This window comes from Equus asinus, chromosome 4 (assembly GCF_041296235.1).
Source record: "Equus asinus isolate D_3611 breed Donkey chromosome 4, EquAss-T2T_v2, whole genome shotgun sequence".
NCBI lineage: Eukaryota > Metazoa > Chordata > Mammalia > Perissodactyla > Equidae > Equus > Equus asinus.
In genome coordinates this window covers 76,971,120-76,989,713 of record NC_091793.1, presented here as the reverse complement: position 1 = coordinate 76,989,713, position 18,594 = coordinate 76,971,120, and the positions used below count along the sequence as shown (strand labels likewise).

General features: G+C 37.9%; 1 protein-coding gene across 10 annotated transcripts in view; it reads left to right on the top strand.

The window, feature by feature from the left end:
• Positions 1–18,594, top strand: part of NCKAP5 (NCK associated protein 5) — a 916,285-nt gene that overhangs the window by 841,012 nt on the left and 56,679 nt on the right. For all 10 annotated transcript variants that reach the window (XM_070507565.1, XM_044769045.2, XM_044769048.2 and 7 more), the window contains one exon: positions 17,582–17,896. In XM_070507565.1, coding sequence (XP_070363666.1) covers positions 17,582–17,896 — 315 coding nt within the window. The remainder of the gene's footprint in view (positions 1–17,581; positions 17,897–18,594) is intronic.

Sequence of the window (18,594 nt, the reverse complement as noted above, 5' to 3'; positions counted from 1 at the left end):
TAACTTTTCAGGAATCAAAATAATGCAGCGTAAACAGCACTGAGCCCGGAACTAGTATCCTAAGTTTCAGTCAATTATCTTAATTATTAATTAAGAAAATCTTTGCCTTAATTTTCATATCTGTTAACTGGATATACTGGTTGATGCCTTCCCCAACTCAGTGCATGATTGTTGGGAAAATCAAAGGAGGTGAGGTTCACGATAGCATATTTTAAGTGTAAGATGGGTGCATGGGACTCTATACCTGCATCTGGAGCTGTCCTAGGTACTGAAGCAACAGTCATCTGCCGGTCAGTTCTCCATTTCCATTTGTTGGAACTCTAGTTGAAACATTGCCATGTTTTAAAGCAGATATTTTAGGGTTTTTTTCCATGTCATTTCTCTTACATATCTTTTTGAGGAAAAAGACGCTACCTTTATGACACTCTTGCTTTAAAAGACCAAGGGCCAGAACCATCTCATTAGGTCCATTATGGAGAGTGAATACAGGTGGTGAGAGCCAAAGCACTGGGAGTGTGCTTTGATAGCATATTGATGGTAGACGTGGAAAAAGAATTTGAAAAGGACAGTTTTTTGGACATGAGATTATTTAGAAAGTGAGGTTGAAGAGGAAAAAGAGAAGAAAGCCTACATCACACTACATAGGCTTTAAGGTGCATCAGACTATGTATTTATTTTAAATGATAGCTATAAAATCTCATTAGAAAGGAAGTGCTGAAAAGAACGCTCCTGACTTGGTTATAAATGGTTCACTAGAGTCCATAATGGAGTGGTTATTGAATTAGAAAAAAATGATGATAAATACCAGAGGCAAGAACCTAGAAGATGGATATTTTCTCAGCAACATCTTAGAATTTGGTCTAAAGAGGGAGAGTGGGATAAGGTCGTAGTCATTGCCATGTAGTGGAAAGGGCTCTGGACTTGGAGTTAGAAGACCTAACTGAATCTTAGCTGCTGCTTTATGTACTCCTGCCCCTGAGAGATTTTTGTTCCCAGTGCATTTGTCTTCTCATCTGTAAAATGGACATTATCACCGAGACATAGCGTTGCTGTAAAAGTCAGTTGAAATAATGACTAAGAAAAAAAGGTGGCAGACATTATGGTTGGCTTTCTAGTATTCGTTTCCACTCCAGGGGTACAAGATGATTAGGACAGTCATGGTAATCTTCCCCACAAGCGATTGACTCAGGAACCCAGGCCTGGGTCAGTCAGTGAATGGCATTCTCTCAGTGACATGGATTGGTCCAGGAATGAGCTTGTGACCTCATTTGGCTAATTTTCAGGGAACAGTGCAGTTGGAGGTGTAGAGAGAATCACATAAAGAGTCTGCTTCTCTTTCCCGCTAGACTTGGGAGTATACAGCTCACTGGTATGGAGGTGCTACATCCAACTCCTACCAACATGAAGATAAAGCTGAGACACAAGAGGGGCAGAGCCAAGAGAACTGCAGGGAAACAGAGGCAGAGGCCCTAGATTAAGGCACTCTAATTCTGGACAGTGAGCTCATACATCCTTACCATTTCATGTGTTACCTTCCACCAAAAGCATCTTTACTGACTCAGAGTGCTTGGTAAACTGAGTACAGAAGACAATAATGGAATCATGCAGCAGTCAAGCCTGCAAGCTTTGTGGTTTATATAGCACTTAGTCAAATTCTGGCTCTCCTACTTGTAGCTATTCGACGATGGGCAACTTTATTAACCTCCTTAAACCTCAGTTTCCTCATATGTAAAATGTGTCTACTGCATATTGCATAATGACCTGATGCAGATAAAGTGTTTTCCCAGTGGTAAGCAGTCAGCAAATGTTATGCTACACAAATATGCGATATGATGAAGGTCAAATGCATTTGCACAAAGCATGTCTAGGCTGCTTGAACAGTCATGATTTAGTGGCTCTGCTCCTTAAGGACCCTTTCTGCAAAGGAGAGTTTTGGGCAAACAAGCAGGAACAACCTCACTAAGGGTATGTGCACCGCCCCCAAGCTAGAGAAGTACTAGGCTATAGAGTCCCTAGAAGGCTCTCTGATACTGGGGACCCCAAACCCTACTGGGAGGCAGGTTAATGAACAGAGAGAGCCTGAGCTTTGGAGTTGGACTTGCTCTCTGTCAAGTGACAGTCTTCACTTCTCAGAGCTTTGCTTTACCCCTCTGTCAGATGGAGATACCAGGTGCTACTTCCCAAGACTGTTGAAAGGATGAAGGAATTAACAAAGCCCTTTGCATGCTGCTTGGATCTGGGATGAAGGAATATCCCCAGTTTTGCTCCTTTGTGACTCCTGAAGATGCTTCTTTGACAACAGCAGTTTCAGATGCCTCGAAGGGTTATTGAAGGTTATACCTGGGGAAAGCCCAGGTCCTCTGTTCAGCCCTGTTCAACCAAGATTGCACTTTGGGATTTCAGTAAAGTTTTATTGTCAGGCTGGTCATATAATAGTGAAAATCAGGTCTATTGAAGCATAATTTACATACAACAGAATTTACCCATTCTAAGTGTATAGTTTGATTAATGTATACAGTTATGTAATCACTACCACAATCAACATATAGAACATTTTCATCACCCTAAAATATTCCCTCATTCCCCTTTACATTGAATTCTGTCTCAACACCACGATAATCATTGATCTGCTTTCTTTCACTATAGTGTTGCCTTTTCTGGAATTTTATGTAAATGGAATCAATCATAGAATACAAACTATTTCGAGTTTGGCCTCTTTTATTTAGCATAATGCTTTTGAGAACCATCCATGTTATGTGTATCAGCAGTTGTTTTTTTGTTTTTGTTTTATTGCTGATTAGTATTTTATTGTATAGCTGTACCACATTTGTTTATCTATTCACTAGCTGATGGACATTTCAGTTACTTCCAGTTTGGCTATTATGCATAAAGCTCCTATAAACATTTGTGTATGAGTCTTAGGGTTGGCAAATATATTCTTTTCTCCTGGGTAAGAGTGTTATTGCTGGGTCACATGAAGAGTGTATATTTAACTTTACAAGAAACTGCCAAACTTTTTCAAAGTATTTTACCATTCTGTACTCCACCCAACAATATATGAGAATTTCCCTTTTTCCACATCCTTGTCAACACTTACAATTGTTAGTCTTTTTAATTTTAGCCATTTTTATGGGAGTGTAGTGATATGTCATTATGGTTTTATGTCTCTCTAATATCTGATGATGTTGAGCATCTTTTCCTCTGTTTATTTGCCATCCATGCATCTTCTTTGGTAACATATGAATTCAAATGTTTTGCTCAATTTTGTATTGAGTTGCCTGTCCTCATTACTGCATTAAAATTCTTTTAATTCTGGATCCAAATCCCTTATTAGATATACTTTTTGCTATTTTCTTCCAGCCTGTTGCTTTCCTTTTAATTTTCTTAACAGTGCCTTTTAAGAGGAAGTTTTTTATTTTGATTGTCTAATTTACTATTTTTTTTCCTTTATGGTTCATGTTTTGGAGTTCCAATTAAGAAATTGTTGCCTAATCCAAGGTCACAGAGATATTCTTCTCTGTGTTCTCTAGAATGTTTATGGTTTTAGTATTACGTTTCAATCTATGCATTGTTTTGTTTACAGCGTGAGAAAATGGTTGAAGTTCATTTTTCTTCATATGAATATTCTGTGTTTCCAGTACCTTTTGTTGAAATACTATCTTTCCCCCATTCAATTACGTTGTCATCTTTGTCAGGAATCAATTGATAATGTGTGTGTGAGTCTATTTCTGAAATGTCTGTTCTGTTCCACTGATCTGTATACAAATCCTTACCCAATGCTACATTCTCTTGCTTAGTGTAGAAAAGTAGAATTCCAGTAGTGTCAGTCCTCTGACATTGTTTTACTTTTTAAAAAATGTTTACATTTCCAAATAATTTTAGACTCAGTTTGTCAATGTCTATAATGAAGTCTGATAGTGTTTTGATTAGGACTACACTGAATCTGTAGATCAATTTGGAGAGAATTGATATCCAAATAATACTGAACCTCCTTAACCATGAATATATTTAAAGTGGATTTCTTTTTTTTCCCCCATTTTTTTCAATTTTTTTTTATTGAGTTCATAATAGTTTACATCAGTGTGAGATTTCAGTTGGGCATTATTTCTTGACTGTCACCACACAAGTGTTTCCCTTCACACCCTGTGCCCACCCCTCACGCCCCTTCCTCTAGTAACCACTGAACTGTTTTCTTTGTCCATATACTTGTTTATATTCCACACATGAGTGAAATCATCTGGTGTTTGTCTTTCTCAGACTGGCTTATTTCGCTTAATATAATTCCCTCTAGGTCCTTCCATGTTATTGCAAATGGGATGAATTTGTCTTTTTCTGGCTGAGTAGTATTCCATTGTATATACATACCACTTCTTCTTTATCCAATCATCGGTCGATGGGCACTTGGGTTGCTTCCATTTCTTGGCTATTGTGAATAGTGCAGCAACGAACATAGGGATGTATATGTTACTTTGGATTGTTGATTTCAAATTGTGTAGATACCAAGTAGTGGGATAGCTGGGTCATATGGTAGTTCTATTTTTAGTTTTTTGAGGAATCTCCATGCTGTTTTCCATAGTAGCTGCACCAGTTTGCGTTCTCATCAGCAGTTTATGAGGGTTCCCTTCTCTCCACACCCTCTCCAACATTTGTTATTTTTAGTCGTAGTGATTATAGCCATTTTAACAGGTATAAGGTGGTATCTTAGTGTAGTTTTGTTTTGTATTTCCCTGATGATTAGTGATGTTGAACATCTTTTCATGTATTTATTGGCCATCTGTATGTCTTCTTTGGAAAAATGTCTGTTCATCTCCTTCACCCATTTTTTGATCGGGTTGTTTGTTTTTTTATTGTTCAGTTGTGTGAGTTCCTTATCTATTATGGAGATTAACCCCTTGTCAGATATATGCTTTGCAAATATTTTATCCCAATTGGTGGGTTGTCTCTTTGTTTTGATTCTAGTTTCTTTTGCCTTGCAGAAGCTCTTTAGTCTGATGAAATCCCACTTGTTTATTTTTTCTTTTGTTTCCCTTGTCTGAGAGGACATGGTATTTGAAAAGATCCTTTTTAGTTCGATGTCAAAGAGTGTACTACTGATGTTATCTTCCAGGAGTTTTATAGTTTCAGGACATATCTTCAAGTCTTTGATTCATTTTGAGTTTATTTTTGTGTATGGTATGAGATAGTGGTCTACCTTCATTCTTTTGCTCATGGCTGTCCAGTTTTCCCAACACCATTTATTGAAGAGACCATCTTTTGTCCTTTGTGTGTTCTTGGCACCTTTGTCGAAGATTAGCTGTCCATAGATGTGTGGTTTTATTTCTGGGCTTTCAGTTCTGTTCCATTGATCTGTGTGCCTGTTTTTGGACCAGTACCATGCCGATTAGATCACTATGGCTTTGTAGTACATTTTGAAGTCAGAGATTGTGATACCTCCAGCTTTGTTCTTTTTTATCAAGATTGCCTTAACAATTCGGGGTTCTTTGATTGCCCCATACAAATTTTAGTATTCTTTGTTCTATTTCCATGAAGAATGTCATTGGGATTCTGATAAGGATTGCACTGAATCTGTAGCTTACTTTGGGTAGTATGGACATTTTAACTATGTTTATTCTTCCAATCCATGAGCATAAAGTGAATTTCTTATAGACAGCATATAATTAGGTCTTGCCTTTTTTTCCTTAAATCAAATCTGACAATCTCAGCCTATTAATTGGGATGTTTAGGCCATTTACATTTAATTAATTATTTAGATGGTTGGGTTTAAATCTACCAACTTAGCATTTATTTTCTATTTGTCCCATCTGTCCTTAGATTTTTGTCTTCTTTTGAATTGAGTATTTTTATGATTCTACTTTATCTCCACTTGCAACTTAACTATACTTCTTTGTTTTAATGATTGATCTAATGTTTAAATGTAATTTAATTACATCTTTAGCACAGTATTTTAAATATATTACAGATTACTTCCTTGTAACCCTTCCCACCCTTTATGCTATTGTTATATATTTTACTTCTACGTATGTTAGAAACCTTGCAATATGTTGTTACATTTGCTTTAGTCAATTATCTCTTACAGACTAAAAAATAAGAAAAATATATTTTATGTACACCATGTATTTACCATTTCTGGTGTTCATCATTATTTTTTGTGTATCCAGATTTCTACAAGATACCCATTTTTCATCTGCAGGTGAAACTTTTCTTAATATTTCTTACACTAAAAATCCTCTGGCAATGAATTACCTCAGCTTTTGTTTGTCTGAAAAATATTTATTTTTCCTTGATTTTTAAATTAATTGAAATTAGTTTTTAAAAGGTTGATAGGGTTTTTTTCTTCTCAGCACTTTAAATATGTTATTCTACTGTCTTTTGTCTTTACATAGTTTCTGAGATGAAGCCTGCTGTCAGTTTTTCCTTTGTTCTGTAAAGTATCTTTTTCCTCAGTTCATTTTAGGATTTAATCTTTGACATTAATATTCAACAATTTGGCTATGATGTGTCTTAGTGTGGTTTTCAGAGTGTTGGTTCTTCTAGCTATGGTTCATTGAGTCTCTTAGATTTGGGGTATATAGTTTTTATCAAATATGGTACATTTTTGGTTATTTCTTCACATAATGTTTTCTACCCCTTCCTCTCTTTTCTTTTTCCTTCTGGGGCTCCAATTATACATATTTAGACCACTTCATATTGACTCCCAGGTCACCGAGGGTCTGTTTATTTTTTTAAGTCTTTTTTCTCTATGTGCTTTATTTTGGATAGTTTATATTGTTATGTCTTCAAATTCACTGATCTTTTTTTCTGCTGTATATAATCTCTCTGTTAATCTGCTCTTAATTCTATGTGGTGCTTTATTTTTTCATTTAAATGTAGTTTTTCCTGTCTATAATTTCCACTTTGGTATTTTTATTATTTTAATATCTCCTAATTATGTTCATTTTACTTTACATCTTTGTGCATATTTATGACATCTACAATATTTTGGGGTTCTTGTTTTTTAATTTTATTCTCTCTCATTACTGTGTCTGTTCCTATTGATTAAATTTTTCTCCTGGATATAGATCATATTTTCCTGCTTTTTTGCAGTGCTTCCTGATTTTTGATTGGATGCCGAGATTATAAATTTTACATTGTTGAGTGCTGGATTTCATTGTATTCTTGTAAAGACTGTGGACTTTGTTCTGGGGTACATTTAACGTATTTGCAGATTAGTTTTATTTTTCCAGACTTTCTCTTAAGTTTTGTTATGACAAGCTTAGGGAAGCCTTTAGTCTGGGTATAATTTAGCCTCACTACTAAGGCTTGACCCTTCTTAGGACTCAAGAAGTTTTAACCTCTCTGGATGGTGGAAACATAAACTATTTTCAGCCTTATAGGAGCTCAGGAAATTATTTAACCTACTGCTTCACAGTAATTGTTTCTCTGACCTCATGAATTTCACTTCTTGCGTGTGCAGCTTGGTTCTCAGCTGGAGACTGTAGGGAAACTACGACTATTTCCATTCTTTCCAAACACTGCCCTGAAAATTCTTGCTACCTTGACTCCCACCACACACACACCTGTATTTATCTCTTCAATTCAGCAGGACCTCCAGACTCTGTTCCTTCTCTCTGTGTTTCAGTCTGGAAAGCATCACCAGGCAGTTGTCTGAAGAGATTGTAGGGCTCATCTCATTTGTTTTCCTTGATCAAGTTCTATGCTGCCTATAGTCCAATGTCTGAAAACAGTCTTTAACAGTGGATGTGTGTTCTTGTGACAGTTAATTCTTAATGGACAGAAACAAAAATCTGGATATATTTTCACCCAAATCTGTCTCCTTTGGTCTGCTGGATTTCATGACTTCTTTATTATCTTCCTGTAGAGACAGCCATGGGATATTGGAGAGTGGAGAATGGCAGCTGAAATAGAAAGATAGCCTCTTATCAACTTCACCCTTCTCTTCACCCATATTTTAACTACAGTCACACGAAAGAAAAATAAATGATCCTTGAATAGTCACTTAAAATAGATTACCTTATAATAATTAAAATCCTGAACCAAGCAAGTAAGGCATGTTAAAGTGAATATTAAAAATAAAAAGTTTAGGGGTATGAAGACTTAAGCTTTCTTCCTTTCTGCATATAATTTGAGAAATCATTAATATTGATTAAATATAGAGACAATGGAGAAAAACATCTATGAACTTTAAATTCTTATCTTTCTGGAGACTTTCTTTAAATATCTATAGTTAAGGGAATATAAGCAAAGTTAAATAACTTATAATTTTAGAGTATATACATTTTAATTTAAAAAATTAGGTTAACAATACATAGGATGCTTTAGCTCTTGTAAACATCTTTAATAAATTTTTATCTGTTGCAAAATTGATGGGTCTGAATCTCCCCATGCTTCTGTTTTTACATGCTTCTTTCCAAATAAAGCTGCTTTGAATCTCTTCCTGTAGCACCTTACCCCCAATTTATTTTCTTTCCTTCCTTCCCTCACTTGCCTTATCAAAGCAGATGTTATCCAGGCAGGTGAAATGGAGAGTAGAGGCAGTTGTCCATATAATTGAGCAAACCTGATATGGAGTGAGAGAGATTTAGAGAGATAGAATTACCCATAATAGCCATCTGTGTCCATCAGATTCACCAGATAATTGTTCAACTTTTCACTTCATTTTGGCAGGACAGTGAAGGATGGAGCAAATCCATGAGACAGTAGATCATTAAAGAGATACAAGGATAACCTTTTAGGATAAATACACTGTACCTTCTCTAAGGGGAAATCATGACCTATTAATTTGGGAATGTGATCTGAGAATGTAATAAATCTGAACAAAGGAGAATCAGTAAACGTCATTTATTTAGACCTTTCACATGCTTTTCATAAGCACCTGTCCAAAAGTGGATTAGAAGAAGATACAAGCAAGTAGTGAAATTATAATTAGATTGGGAGAAAAAAGTTGAGGTTAGAGTAATTTTATCATGGATAGAGAATGAGCACGGATAACAGAAAACAAAAGGAAGAAGGAAATAAGTTGGCATTTCCTCAATTAGAAAAATAGTGATCACAGATCAGGGCTGGAACCATTGTGGTTCTTCATTTTTATGGTGCTGTAGAAAGTTTGCTAAGGAAAGTAAGGTTTATTTATTTTTTTTCAATTAGAAAAATGTCTAAGGAGGATGAGATTTGACATATGGATAGGAAGGTGGTCAAGGGGTAGTCATTGCTTTGTGGGGAGTTAGTAGGGATCTGTGTTGTGCTCTCATAAACAAGGACTTTGACCTGGAAGTGATGACGACCAAAACAATATGTAGCAGTCTGGGATTCAAGTCTGTTCCTAGATCAGCTGACTAATTCAAACAAATGCTGGGCATTAAACTGTAGTGGTTATCTTAACTTACTCTTCTATATCACAGTAAATACGGCATCCAAATCTGGCTATTGTTTTACAAGACAGGCATAGTAGCATAGCAAGATATGAAGAAGTTATGTGAAGATCTCAAGATTTTTCAGTCTGGAGGAATAAGAGTATAGAGATAATTATTAGAATTTGTAAAATCAAGAAGGGTTTGGAAAGTTCCATAACAACTCTCTTAATAGCAGACCAAGAGCCATCCCCAGAATCTTAGGAGAGGTTGTTTGAGCATCAGTAACAAGAAGGAGCACATCTTATAGCAAACTTAAGGAATTTTTTCTTAGGGCTTATACCAGCTGAATATGTAAATAAATTCAAGAAGGATTTTTATGAATTTGTGGTCTACTTGGGCATTTGGAACATATTTCAGACCTTTTCTATTTTATATCCTTTAGTCATATATTTTATGTCGCATATTTTATGACCACCACAATATTTTATGTGATGCTAGACACAGAATATTGGGTTCACCAGATATCAACCTGGCCTGAAGTGGCACGTCTTTTATATTGGCTTAAATAACTTGTCCTTTATCTTTACAAAGGAGTTTCATGATCTGCTTTTTCCCTTTTTAAGTCTTTTGTCATATTAATTCCTTACTTTTTTCTCTATATTCATTCCTTGTGTACCAGTGTGCCAGACCCCAAACATGCCAGTCTTCCTTTATATCAAAGAGAACACAAGGGATTGAAAAACAATCCCTTTACATTCTCCTATACACCTTTCCAATTTCAGAATATTTAAATCCAGTCTGAACTTAGAGGCTGAGTATTCTCATGCATTCTAAAGCCGTCAAATTGAATTTATTTTTTCAGAAGGTCATCTTAATGCCACAGCCAAAAGTTATCCAATGGTTGTGAATAAATAGCCAATACAGTCATTTTGGACTACTTTGACAAAAACCACAGGGTAAACTTACAATGAATAACCTACATTTAATTGATGTGGCTTTAGCAACAGGCTTAGTTTTTTTTAGCTTGTTTCATCCACACAGATGAAGGGAGAGATGTGCAAATAAAGAGATCTGTTCTCCCATCTGTAGTTTAAGTTTCTGTTGCCAATAGCACACGTAGCTTAAAGATGTTTAGGAACCTGGAGAAAACTCATACAAAGATTTATTTCCATGGCCACTTGCATTATAGGAAAGTGCGCCAGTTAATAATATGGTATGAATATTCAACATCCATACGTTGCTCTTTCTGGATGGTGAATTGTGTTGGGTCCTCATTGTATGTTTGGCTGAAACTTTTGTAGATATGATTGAAGTTCTCAAAGTAAAAAACAGTTTTGGGTTTTAAAGTTTTCTGTGTTCCCAGGATTTTTGAGTATTGAAAAGGAAAAAAAATCAGTTGATTAATAAGGTAATTTGTTTGAATCTATAAGACAGGGTAGATCATTGCACAGAAGCAGGTATAACCTTTTAGAATATATGTGCTGTACCTTTGCTAACTGAAAATCACAGCTTACTAATTTGAGAATGTTCCCTGATAATGTAGTAGGTCTACGAACAAAGGATTATCAGTAAACATCACTTGTTTAGGCTCTTAAAAAAGACTAAGATTTTTTGAGAAAATGGACTCCATCCTTTCTATACATGAGTCAGTTTGCAACCAACTCCAAGTACGTTGCTCCATATTCATAATTGCTCACTAATGATTATGATCAACTAAGCTCCAAGGAAATGGTTACCAAAAGGTAATTGCTCAGGAAATAACCAGCATAGTTGTTTAGTGAAATGTACCCAGGTGCTGCAGGAAAACAGTAACCACACAGACGAAAGTCTGGTTTGCCCTGTATTCCATGCCACTGTGTGTGTTGTGTACCTACAGCGGCCCTCACCTCTCCCCGACAACCACTTAAGGAAACTTACTGAGAACCTACTTTGTAATGAGCACTGTGCTGGGCTCATTAGAAATGAGCTCTGATGATATGAGTTCAGAATCGTTTAAAAAATCCCTCATTGTCACACAGCTAGCAGGTAGACAAGCAGGTCTTCAAGCCTAGCCTTTCCAACTCTGCAGCCTATTTTCTTTTCACTTCATTCTTCTGAATATTCAGCGTAACTTAGAAATCGAGTCAGGTTTTCTTAAGCCTATCCTATACAATAATCTCTTTGGACAGACACATTAATACCAAGAGTTTGGGTTTACAAATTCAAGTGATTAAAGATTTTTAAGGTAGAATGTGTAAGAGAAAGTTGAGACATTTTCATCTGTAGAAGAGAAGAGTGAGGAAAAAGTTAGTGGCATCTCCCAAATGCTCAAAATCATTGCTAATTCAGATTCCATTAACTGGGAAATTTATATTAACTGAAACAGTGCTGGAAATAAATTTTCCCTTTGCAGCCATTTTAAAGATAATGTTACTGTATAAAGGAATAGTATAAAACAAGTTTGGGAGAAGCATATACAACTCCATGAAGATAACAAATTGTTTTAAAAGAGAGAATTCACTGTTTTGTGTAAATACATATAAGAAGTTACTGAGTAATGTCATCTCCTCACTACAAATGGCTCCCAGGACCTAGACTCTGAGAACTTAGTTCTTACACTGCTATGGGTGCTGATGCTAAATGGGTTGCCAGCACTCAGCTTAGAATCCCTGAGGATGAGGCCTAAGGTAATGATGGCACCCCAGCTTTTGCTAGACCTGGGACCTGCCAGCCGTGATGCTTTGAGGTTGGAGCGGGAACTGAGGAGGACGCTAAAGCAGCATTCCACAGGCTGTCCTTTGTCTTGGTCACAGACCCTTGCTCCAGGGACTTGGAAGTATTAAGAAATTGGTCTTCAAAATATTCAATAATTCTGAATAATCTTATCCCTCTGGCTATCTGAATTAATGAAGTCCGGCTGTATGTGAAAAATAGCTACACAGAAGAAGGAAGTCAGCTGTTTTCTTTGGATCCTGGAGTCAGAACAAAAAGCAGCAGATTGGGATTTCAAAAGGAAGGGTGCATATTCAGTTTAATTTCAGGAAGAACTTTTTAAAGATTAGAGATGTTTTTCATCCACCTATTCTTTCATTCTACTCAGTGAGAGCTGACCGTCAGGCACTGTGCTGAGTACTCGTGATGGAGCATAAATCAGATACTCTATCAGCCTATAATTATTATTAGCTCTACCAGCATATAATTCCCATATGGTAAAATAAGGGCAATATAGAAGCAAGAATAGGCTTATATGGGAATATTGAGTAGATGAGTAATATCCAGTCTGCCCCCAGGATGCTTACAGTCTAATAGCACTTATTACGAGAATTACTGGGGCTGGCCCCGTGGCCGAGTGGTTAAGTTCGCGCGCTCCGCTGCAGGCGGCCCAGTGTTTCGTTGGTTCGAATCCTGGGCGCGGACATGGCACTGCTCGTCAGACCACGCTGAGGCAGCGTCCCACATGCCACAACTAGAAGGACCAACAACGAAGAATATACAATTATGTACTGGGGGGCTTTGGGGAGAAAAAGGAAAACAAAATAAAATCTTTAAAAAAAAAAAAAAGAATTACTGCCGTTTTCTAAATAATAACTATGTACGTGTTCTGGGCATCATGCCATGTTTGTTACATGCAATGTTTCTAGTCCTCAAAGAACCCTATGATGAAGGTTATGTTATCTAATTTTCAGATGAGGAAACTAAAGCCACTTGCCAAGACACCTAGTACAAGCAACAGAAGGGTTAATGCTCACTGGAGGGCTGAGTGGGCATTTTATATTACATACCCTAAGTTAATAGTTGAAAATCCCCAGTGGAAATGTTTCTCCAGAGTTTCTTCTCCACCACCATCCCATGCAGACCCTCACCCTTCTTGGCTGCTCATCTCCCTCTTAGGCACAATAACTTCCCTCCTTACTGAGGCTTTGATGCCAGACAATATTCCTAACCCACGTACTCTCAACATTTTTCTCAACAAAAGAGGGCCTAAGAATTCTCATACCAGCTGCCAAGAGACTAAAAAATTATCCATCTCCTTGCCTGCCAGAGATATGCAAGGTAATCTGTTCAAGGTGTCAGTAAAAGAAGATCCTGAGTCCATTCTATAAAAGATTTCCCACCATTCTGCTGTTGACATGCTGTGGATGGATCCCAGGTGTGCTGAGATGTGGCACCCTCAGCTCTCAGGTGGCTAGTGGTCCTGGGGCAGCTGGTGTTTTCCTCAGTGAGCCATATATTTTCTATGTGTGCCACGACTTTAAAAGGCCTGGGAAGCACTGCTGTAAGTGATCCCATGAAACGTCTGGGGCTTGTTGGTGGTGATAAGTGAGAGAACTTACCTTGAGAGTTAGATGGACAAAAGGCAAATGGGACAATGAGAAGTAGGTGGGAGGACTCACTCAGGTCAGAGATGTAATTGGTGACCTTGGAAGAATGAAACCCGCTGGTCCATCCAGTGACCCAACCCTTGAACTCATTAGCAAGGCCCTGTTGGCAGCTGTTCTCACAACCACAAATGTGAACTTACACTTGTCAAGATCAAGACCGAGTCAACTCATTTGAGATGCAAGGCCGGCTTGCCCCTTTGAACTTTGTTCCTATCATGGCCATTTAATTATTTTGTGAGTTCTTAAAATTCTCTGAGAAAAAACTGCCTTCAGAAGTACAATATCTAAGACTTTTTCAGGTTACAATATTTTTATGAACTGTAAGAAACTTACAGTGCCTGAAAGAAACTACATAAAGAAGGTGTCAGCATTTTCAATATAAACTCCGTTTCCAAAGGTTTATGCATTCTGGAGAAATTTGCTTGAGGGTGAAACTGGCATATGGAGCCTGAGTCCCTGACTGTCCACACCTCATTTCATAGGTACTTACAAATGAGTCCTTCAAATTCACTACATTTGGCATCTATAATTTTTAGAAATAAAAAATGGCTTTAATAGCAGGTGGTTTCTGAGTTTAATATTAGTGCGCACAATTCTCAGAGAATCAGAGAACTCAGGAATATCAGCACTCTTGTTTATAGATTCTGGTGTGACGATATTGTGAAGGGAAAGAAGGAAAAGAGAATAATTTAAAGGGACAGACACCAGTAAGTGTTGGTGTCCTCAGAAGAGCACCAGACTTAGACTTCTTTCAACATTTTTTCCTACCCCAGATCCCTCCTCGCCCTTTTTCCTGCTCTGTACTATAGGGCAGGCCAACATGCACGGACTTTGGTCTGGGAGGCCTTTCCCCAGAAAATCACTGAAAAGACAGCCAAGAATCTCACTTTACTTTCTGATTCCCCATTTAAGGGGACTGGATTAAGTGCTTTCTGAGCGGTAAAATATTTGGAGGGGAGAAAATTCTTAGACAAAGCCAGGAAAACATTGTTCTTGTAAGCAATGCTTATCACCAAGCCCAGAGAGCTGAGATAAACACCCAAAAAGGCGTGGCATGGAAGTGGTTCTCAGGAACGGTGTACATCAGGATGTATAGGCATCCTGTGTAGGGGCGCCAGCCACGTAGATGCCGAGAATGTCTAACCTCAGGATGGGTAGCATGGGAACCAGCTAGAATTCAGCGGCCCACACCAATTCCAGAGGAGAAGCTGGGTACCTTGCCCAGGAGCACGGGGCCATTCTGTGAGCTTTCTGCTCACAAGGCTGCCTCAATCGCTGTTAACTGAGAGGACCCCACTTCTGGATTTACCTGCACATTTTGGAGGAATCAGTATCACTTGGTGGTTAAGAGCAGAGTCTTTGTAATTATACAAGGCTGGATTTAAATCCAATCTCTTTATTTATAGCATATGGCCTTGGGCAAGCGACTTAACCTTTTTGAGCCATGATTCCTCATTTGTAAATGGCGATAATCGTTCTTACCTTATGAGCTTGTGAAGATGAAGAGATGCTACAAAGAAAGCAGTGAACTCCTGGTAGCTGTAATAAGCAGCCAAACTTGACGATCCATCTTCACAAAAGGAACAGAGCCCCTAGTGTCCCACTGTACTGAACACTCTTTGGTTCAGGGGTGGGCAGTCCTGAAGATGCTGGGAGTAAATTATTATGGCAGGCAGCCTGGGGCCTGTAGGGACTAACACACCTCAGCTGTTACATCCCATGAATCCTTAATTCCCATCTCCAAAGGCTAGGTCAGTTCTGATGAAGATCTGCTTACTCCTGTGTGAGAGTGAAATAGTTCAGACATTTATAATTGCCCCAAGTACAACATGTGGACATGCTAAATCTGAAGAGTGTTGTATATCTAGGCTAAAATGAAGAAAGGACACTGAATTCTGAACAGCAGGGTCTTTCTTTTTGAACTCTTTTGGCAATACTCCCCATGCAAACAGATGATTATTTCTCAAAAAGGCCATTCTGTAACAATTAAGTCCCCTTAATTGAGAAGACGATGAATCGAGAAGACAATGAATAATCTCTAAAGCTCGTTGAGAGTAAAGCTGACCAGATCGAGGCCCTAAAATGAATGGGGCTGAAACTTAGCCCTTATGACCTTGGGAAAGAAAAGCACCTCTCAGACCATAGCCATGTGACTCAGGGCTCCTGCAGTCAGTGACCCATCTCTGGGATCCGACGGTATTTGAAATGTCTGAATGGCACCACACTGGAGAAAAGGTATCTGCTCTTTCTGGTAAATATCCCTTTGGAGACTGAAGCTTCTCTTTTGTTCCCAGTGCAACCAAAACCAAACACCAAACCTACTAGAACCTATAAAAGCCAACTCTGTACTCATCCCCATCCCTTTGTTTTTACCCTAGTTCTAGCAAATTCCCAGAATTCAGCTACTCAGAGCAAAGAGATTATGAGAAGGAGGAGGGAATGGGCAGATTCTGAACTTCAGATACTAATTGATCAGCATCAAATGAGATTGTGTAAGGAAGGTACTTAAGGATAAATTATTTACCTATCAGATGTCTACTAATATCTCATAAACATCCTAAGCATTTTGGGGTTTTCACCATTCATTATTTCATTCATTCAGCTATCTCATGATATGCTAGGTGTCATCCTAAATTCTAGAGATTTGATAGTGAACATACTTATATCCTCACGGTGACCTTAAAAGAAACCTGAGACCTTGAGAGGTTAAGGATCTTGTACAAGGATTCACACAATTAGTTATTGGCAGAGACCACACTCCAAGCCACTGTTCCATAAGGCCCCACCAGAATGTTAGCTATTGAGCCTCTTGACACAAAGATTACATCGTATTCTATAACATTCTCCACCGTGCCTAACAGGCTGAGTTGTGCCTCTTACCCAGTCCTAGATTTATAAGACACTAATGTAAACTTTACTGAGGATGTTTCATTTTAAGATTATCATATAAACAGGAGACTTTTTGGGTGACAACCAGATCTTGAAAGCTGTCTCATTGGCTTAGATAAAACACACCATCATTTCAGAAATCAGATACATAAAAATTTTTTCAGATATTGCATTTTTGCCTGAATATAAAATTTTTGAAGATGAAACATCATTAGCAGAATATGTCGCACATGTATGGTGAAATCAACTTTATTTGTGTTAGGGAATAGTGGGATCTATGGAAGTGACAAGAAATCCAAAGGGTACTGATGAGTTTTTTCATTGCATAAGGTAAGAGAGAAAGACAGAAAGCTGTAGTCTTCTCAATAAGACTTCAAATGACAGTTGGGTCAATTGAAGTCCACACGATAAAGTGATGTTACCACATGATAAAGGAGGGTACCTTTTGGGATGACCTTTATAGCATGTGAATTATTTGTCCTCACAGTCAAATCAAGAGGCCAGAGACTTATTTAACTGCCAAATGGGTGGTAATTCATGTAAGAGATGCACAGTTACCTTTGTTAGAACACCACTTCAATTTGTTATGTGTGCTCATTACTCATCTTATTTCAGTTAATAAATTTCACCTAATTGATTGAAGTCATATGATTCCCAATTGAAATAAGGGTGATCAAAAGTAATTTTTGGTCTCTAATGACTGTTCTTTTTCTATTATAATTCTGGAGAACCATCCAGCGTGTATTTACATGTGACTCTTGCTGCCGGTAACAGTGGGCCTTCTTACCTCATATTACATGAAGGGAAAATTTTCATGTTCAATTAAATGTTTCATGCCACTCACTGGAAATTTCCTACACCATTAATAGTATTTCTTCCTTCTGGATGTCCCCCTTCCTCCAGATCAGATCCAAATGCCCGTGATTCTTTTACCTTTTTCACATGAGGCTTTTCTAATCCTCACTCTGTTACTCTGTCTAGAATCAAACTGCCAGATGAGGACGCTGGACAGTGGGATCGGAACCTTTCCACTCCCAGACTCGGGGAATCGCTCAGCAGGACGCTACATATGTCAACCAGAATCCCCAGAAGACAGTGAGCCCATCCTGTCTCTCCAGCCAGCCGTTGGTGCAGCTTCTTCCATCAGAGCCCAGACCCTTGAACGAGAAGTGCCTTCCTCTGCAGACAGCCAGGGCTCTGCAGACAACACCGTTGTTCACTCCACATCCGACCCCATCGTGACTGCCAGAGGGATGCGACCTCCTCAGAGTCGCCTCCCCAAACCAGCCTCCTCAGGTAAAATGCCTATTCCCTTCCAAATTTGATTGTTTACCCACAAAAATAATGCACCTGACAAAAATGGAAAACAGGCAGCAGAAAAAGTTTCCATCAGGAAGTAATTCACCTGCCTGATGGAAAGGTGGATGCATGAAAATTCCTGCATGTCTTCACCCGAAAGGTAAAACAAGTATTACACATTATTATGTTAAGGAATGTATACATGTATAAAGGAAACCAGCAGGTAAGCACCAGTATATGGATATATAAATTGATGAAGAAAAAAAACCACACAACATACAGTCAAGAGATTTTATCTTTTAAAACTTAACTCTGAATATAGACCAGTTTAGGCCTACAACAGATTTAGTGGAAATGTTGTTTGCCCTCTAACCAGAAACATATGTCTTCTGACATATTCCTATCCTGTTCAAATATATTTATACGTTTAACTATAAAAAAAATTAGTTTGATATATTAGCAGTAGATTGTGCATTAACTGTAATAAAATGGAGTGAGCATTCCCGTTGAGAAGTACCATCTTTCCTCGCAGTCAACTGAAGCAAGCTTTCATGATTAAAGATAGGACCAGGGTAAGGGTCAGAGTTTTTTCATTGTTCCCTCAAGATTAAAAATATCTATTCCAGCCCAAGATGACAGTAAATAATTTTTAACTTGTATGGCTTATGTTGCATTTATGTTTATGCCATGCATAA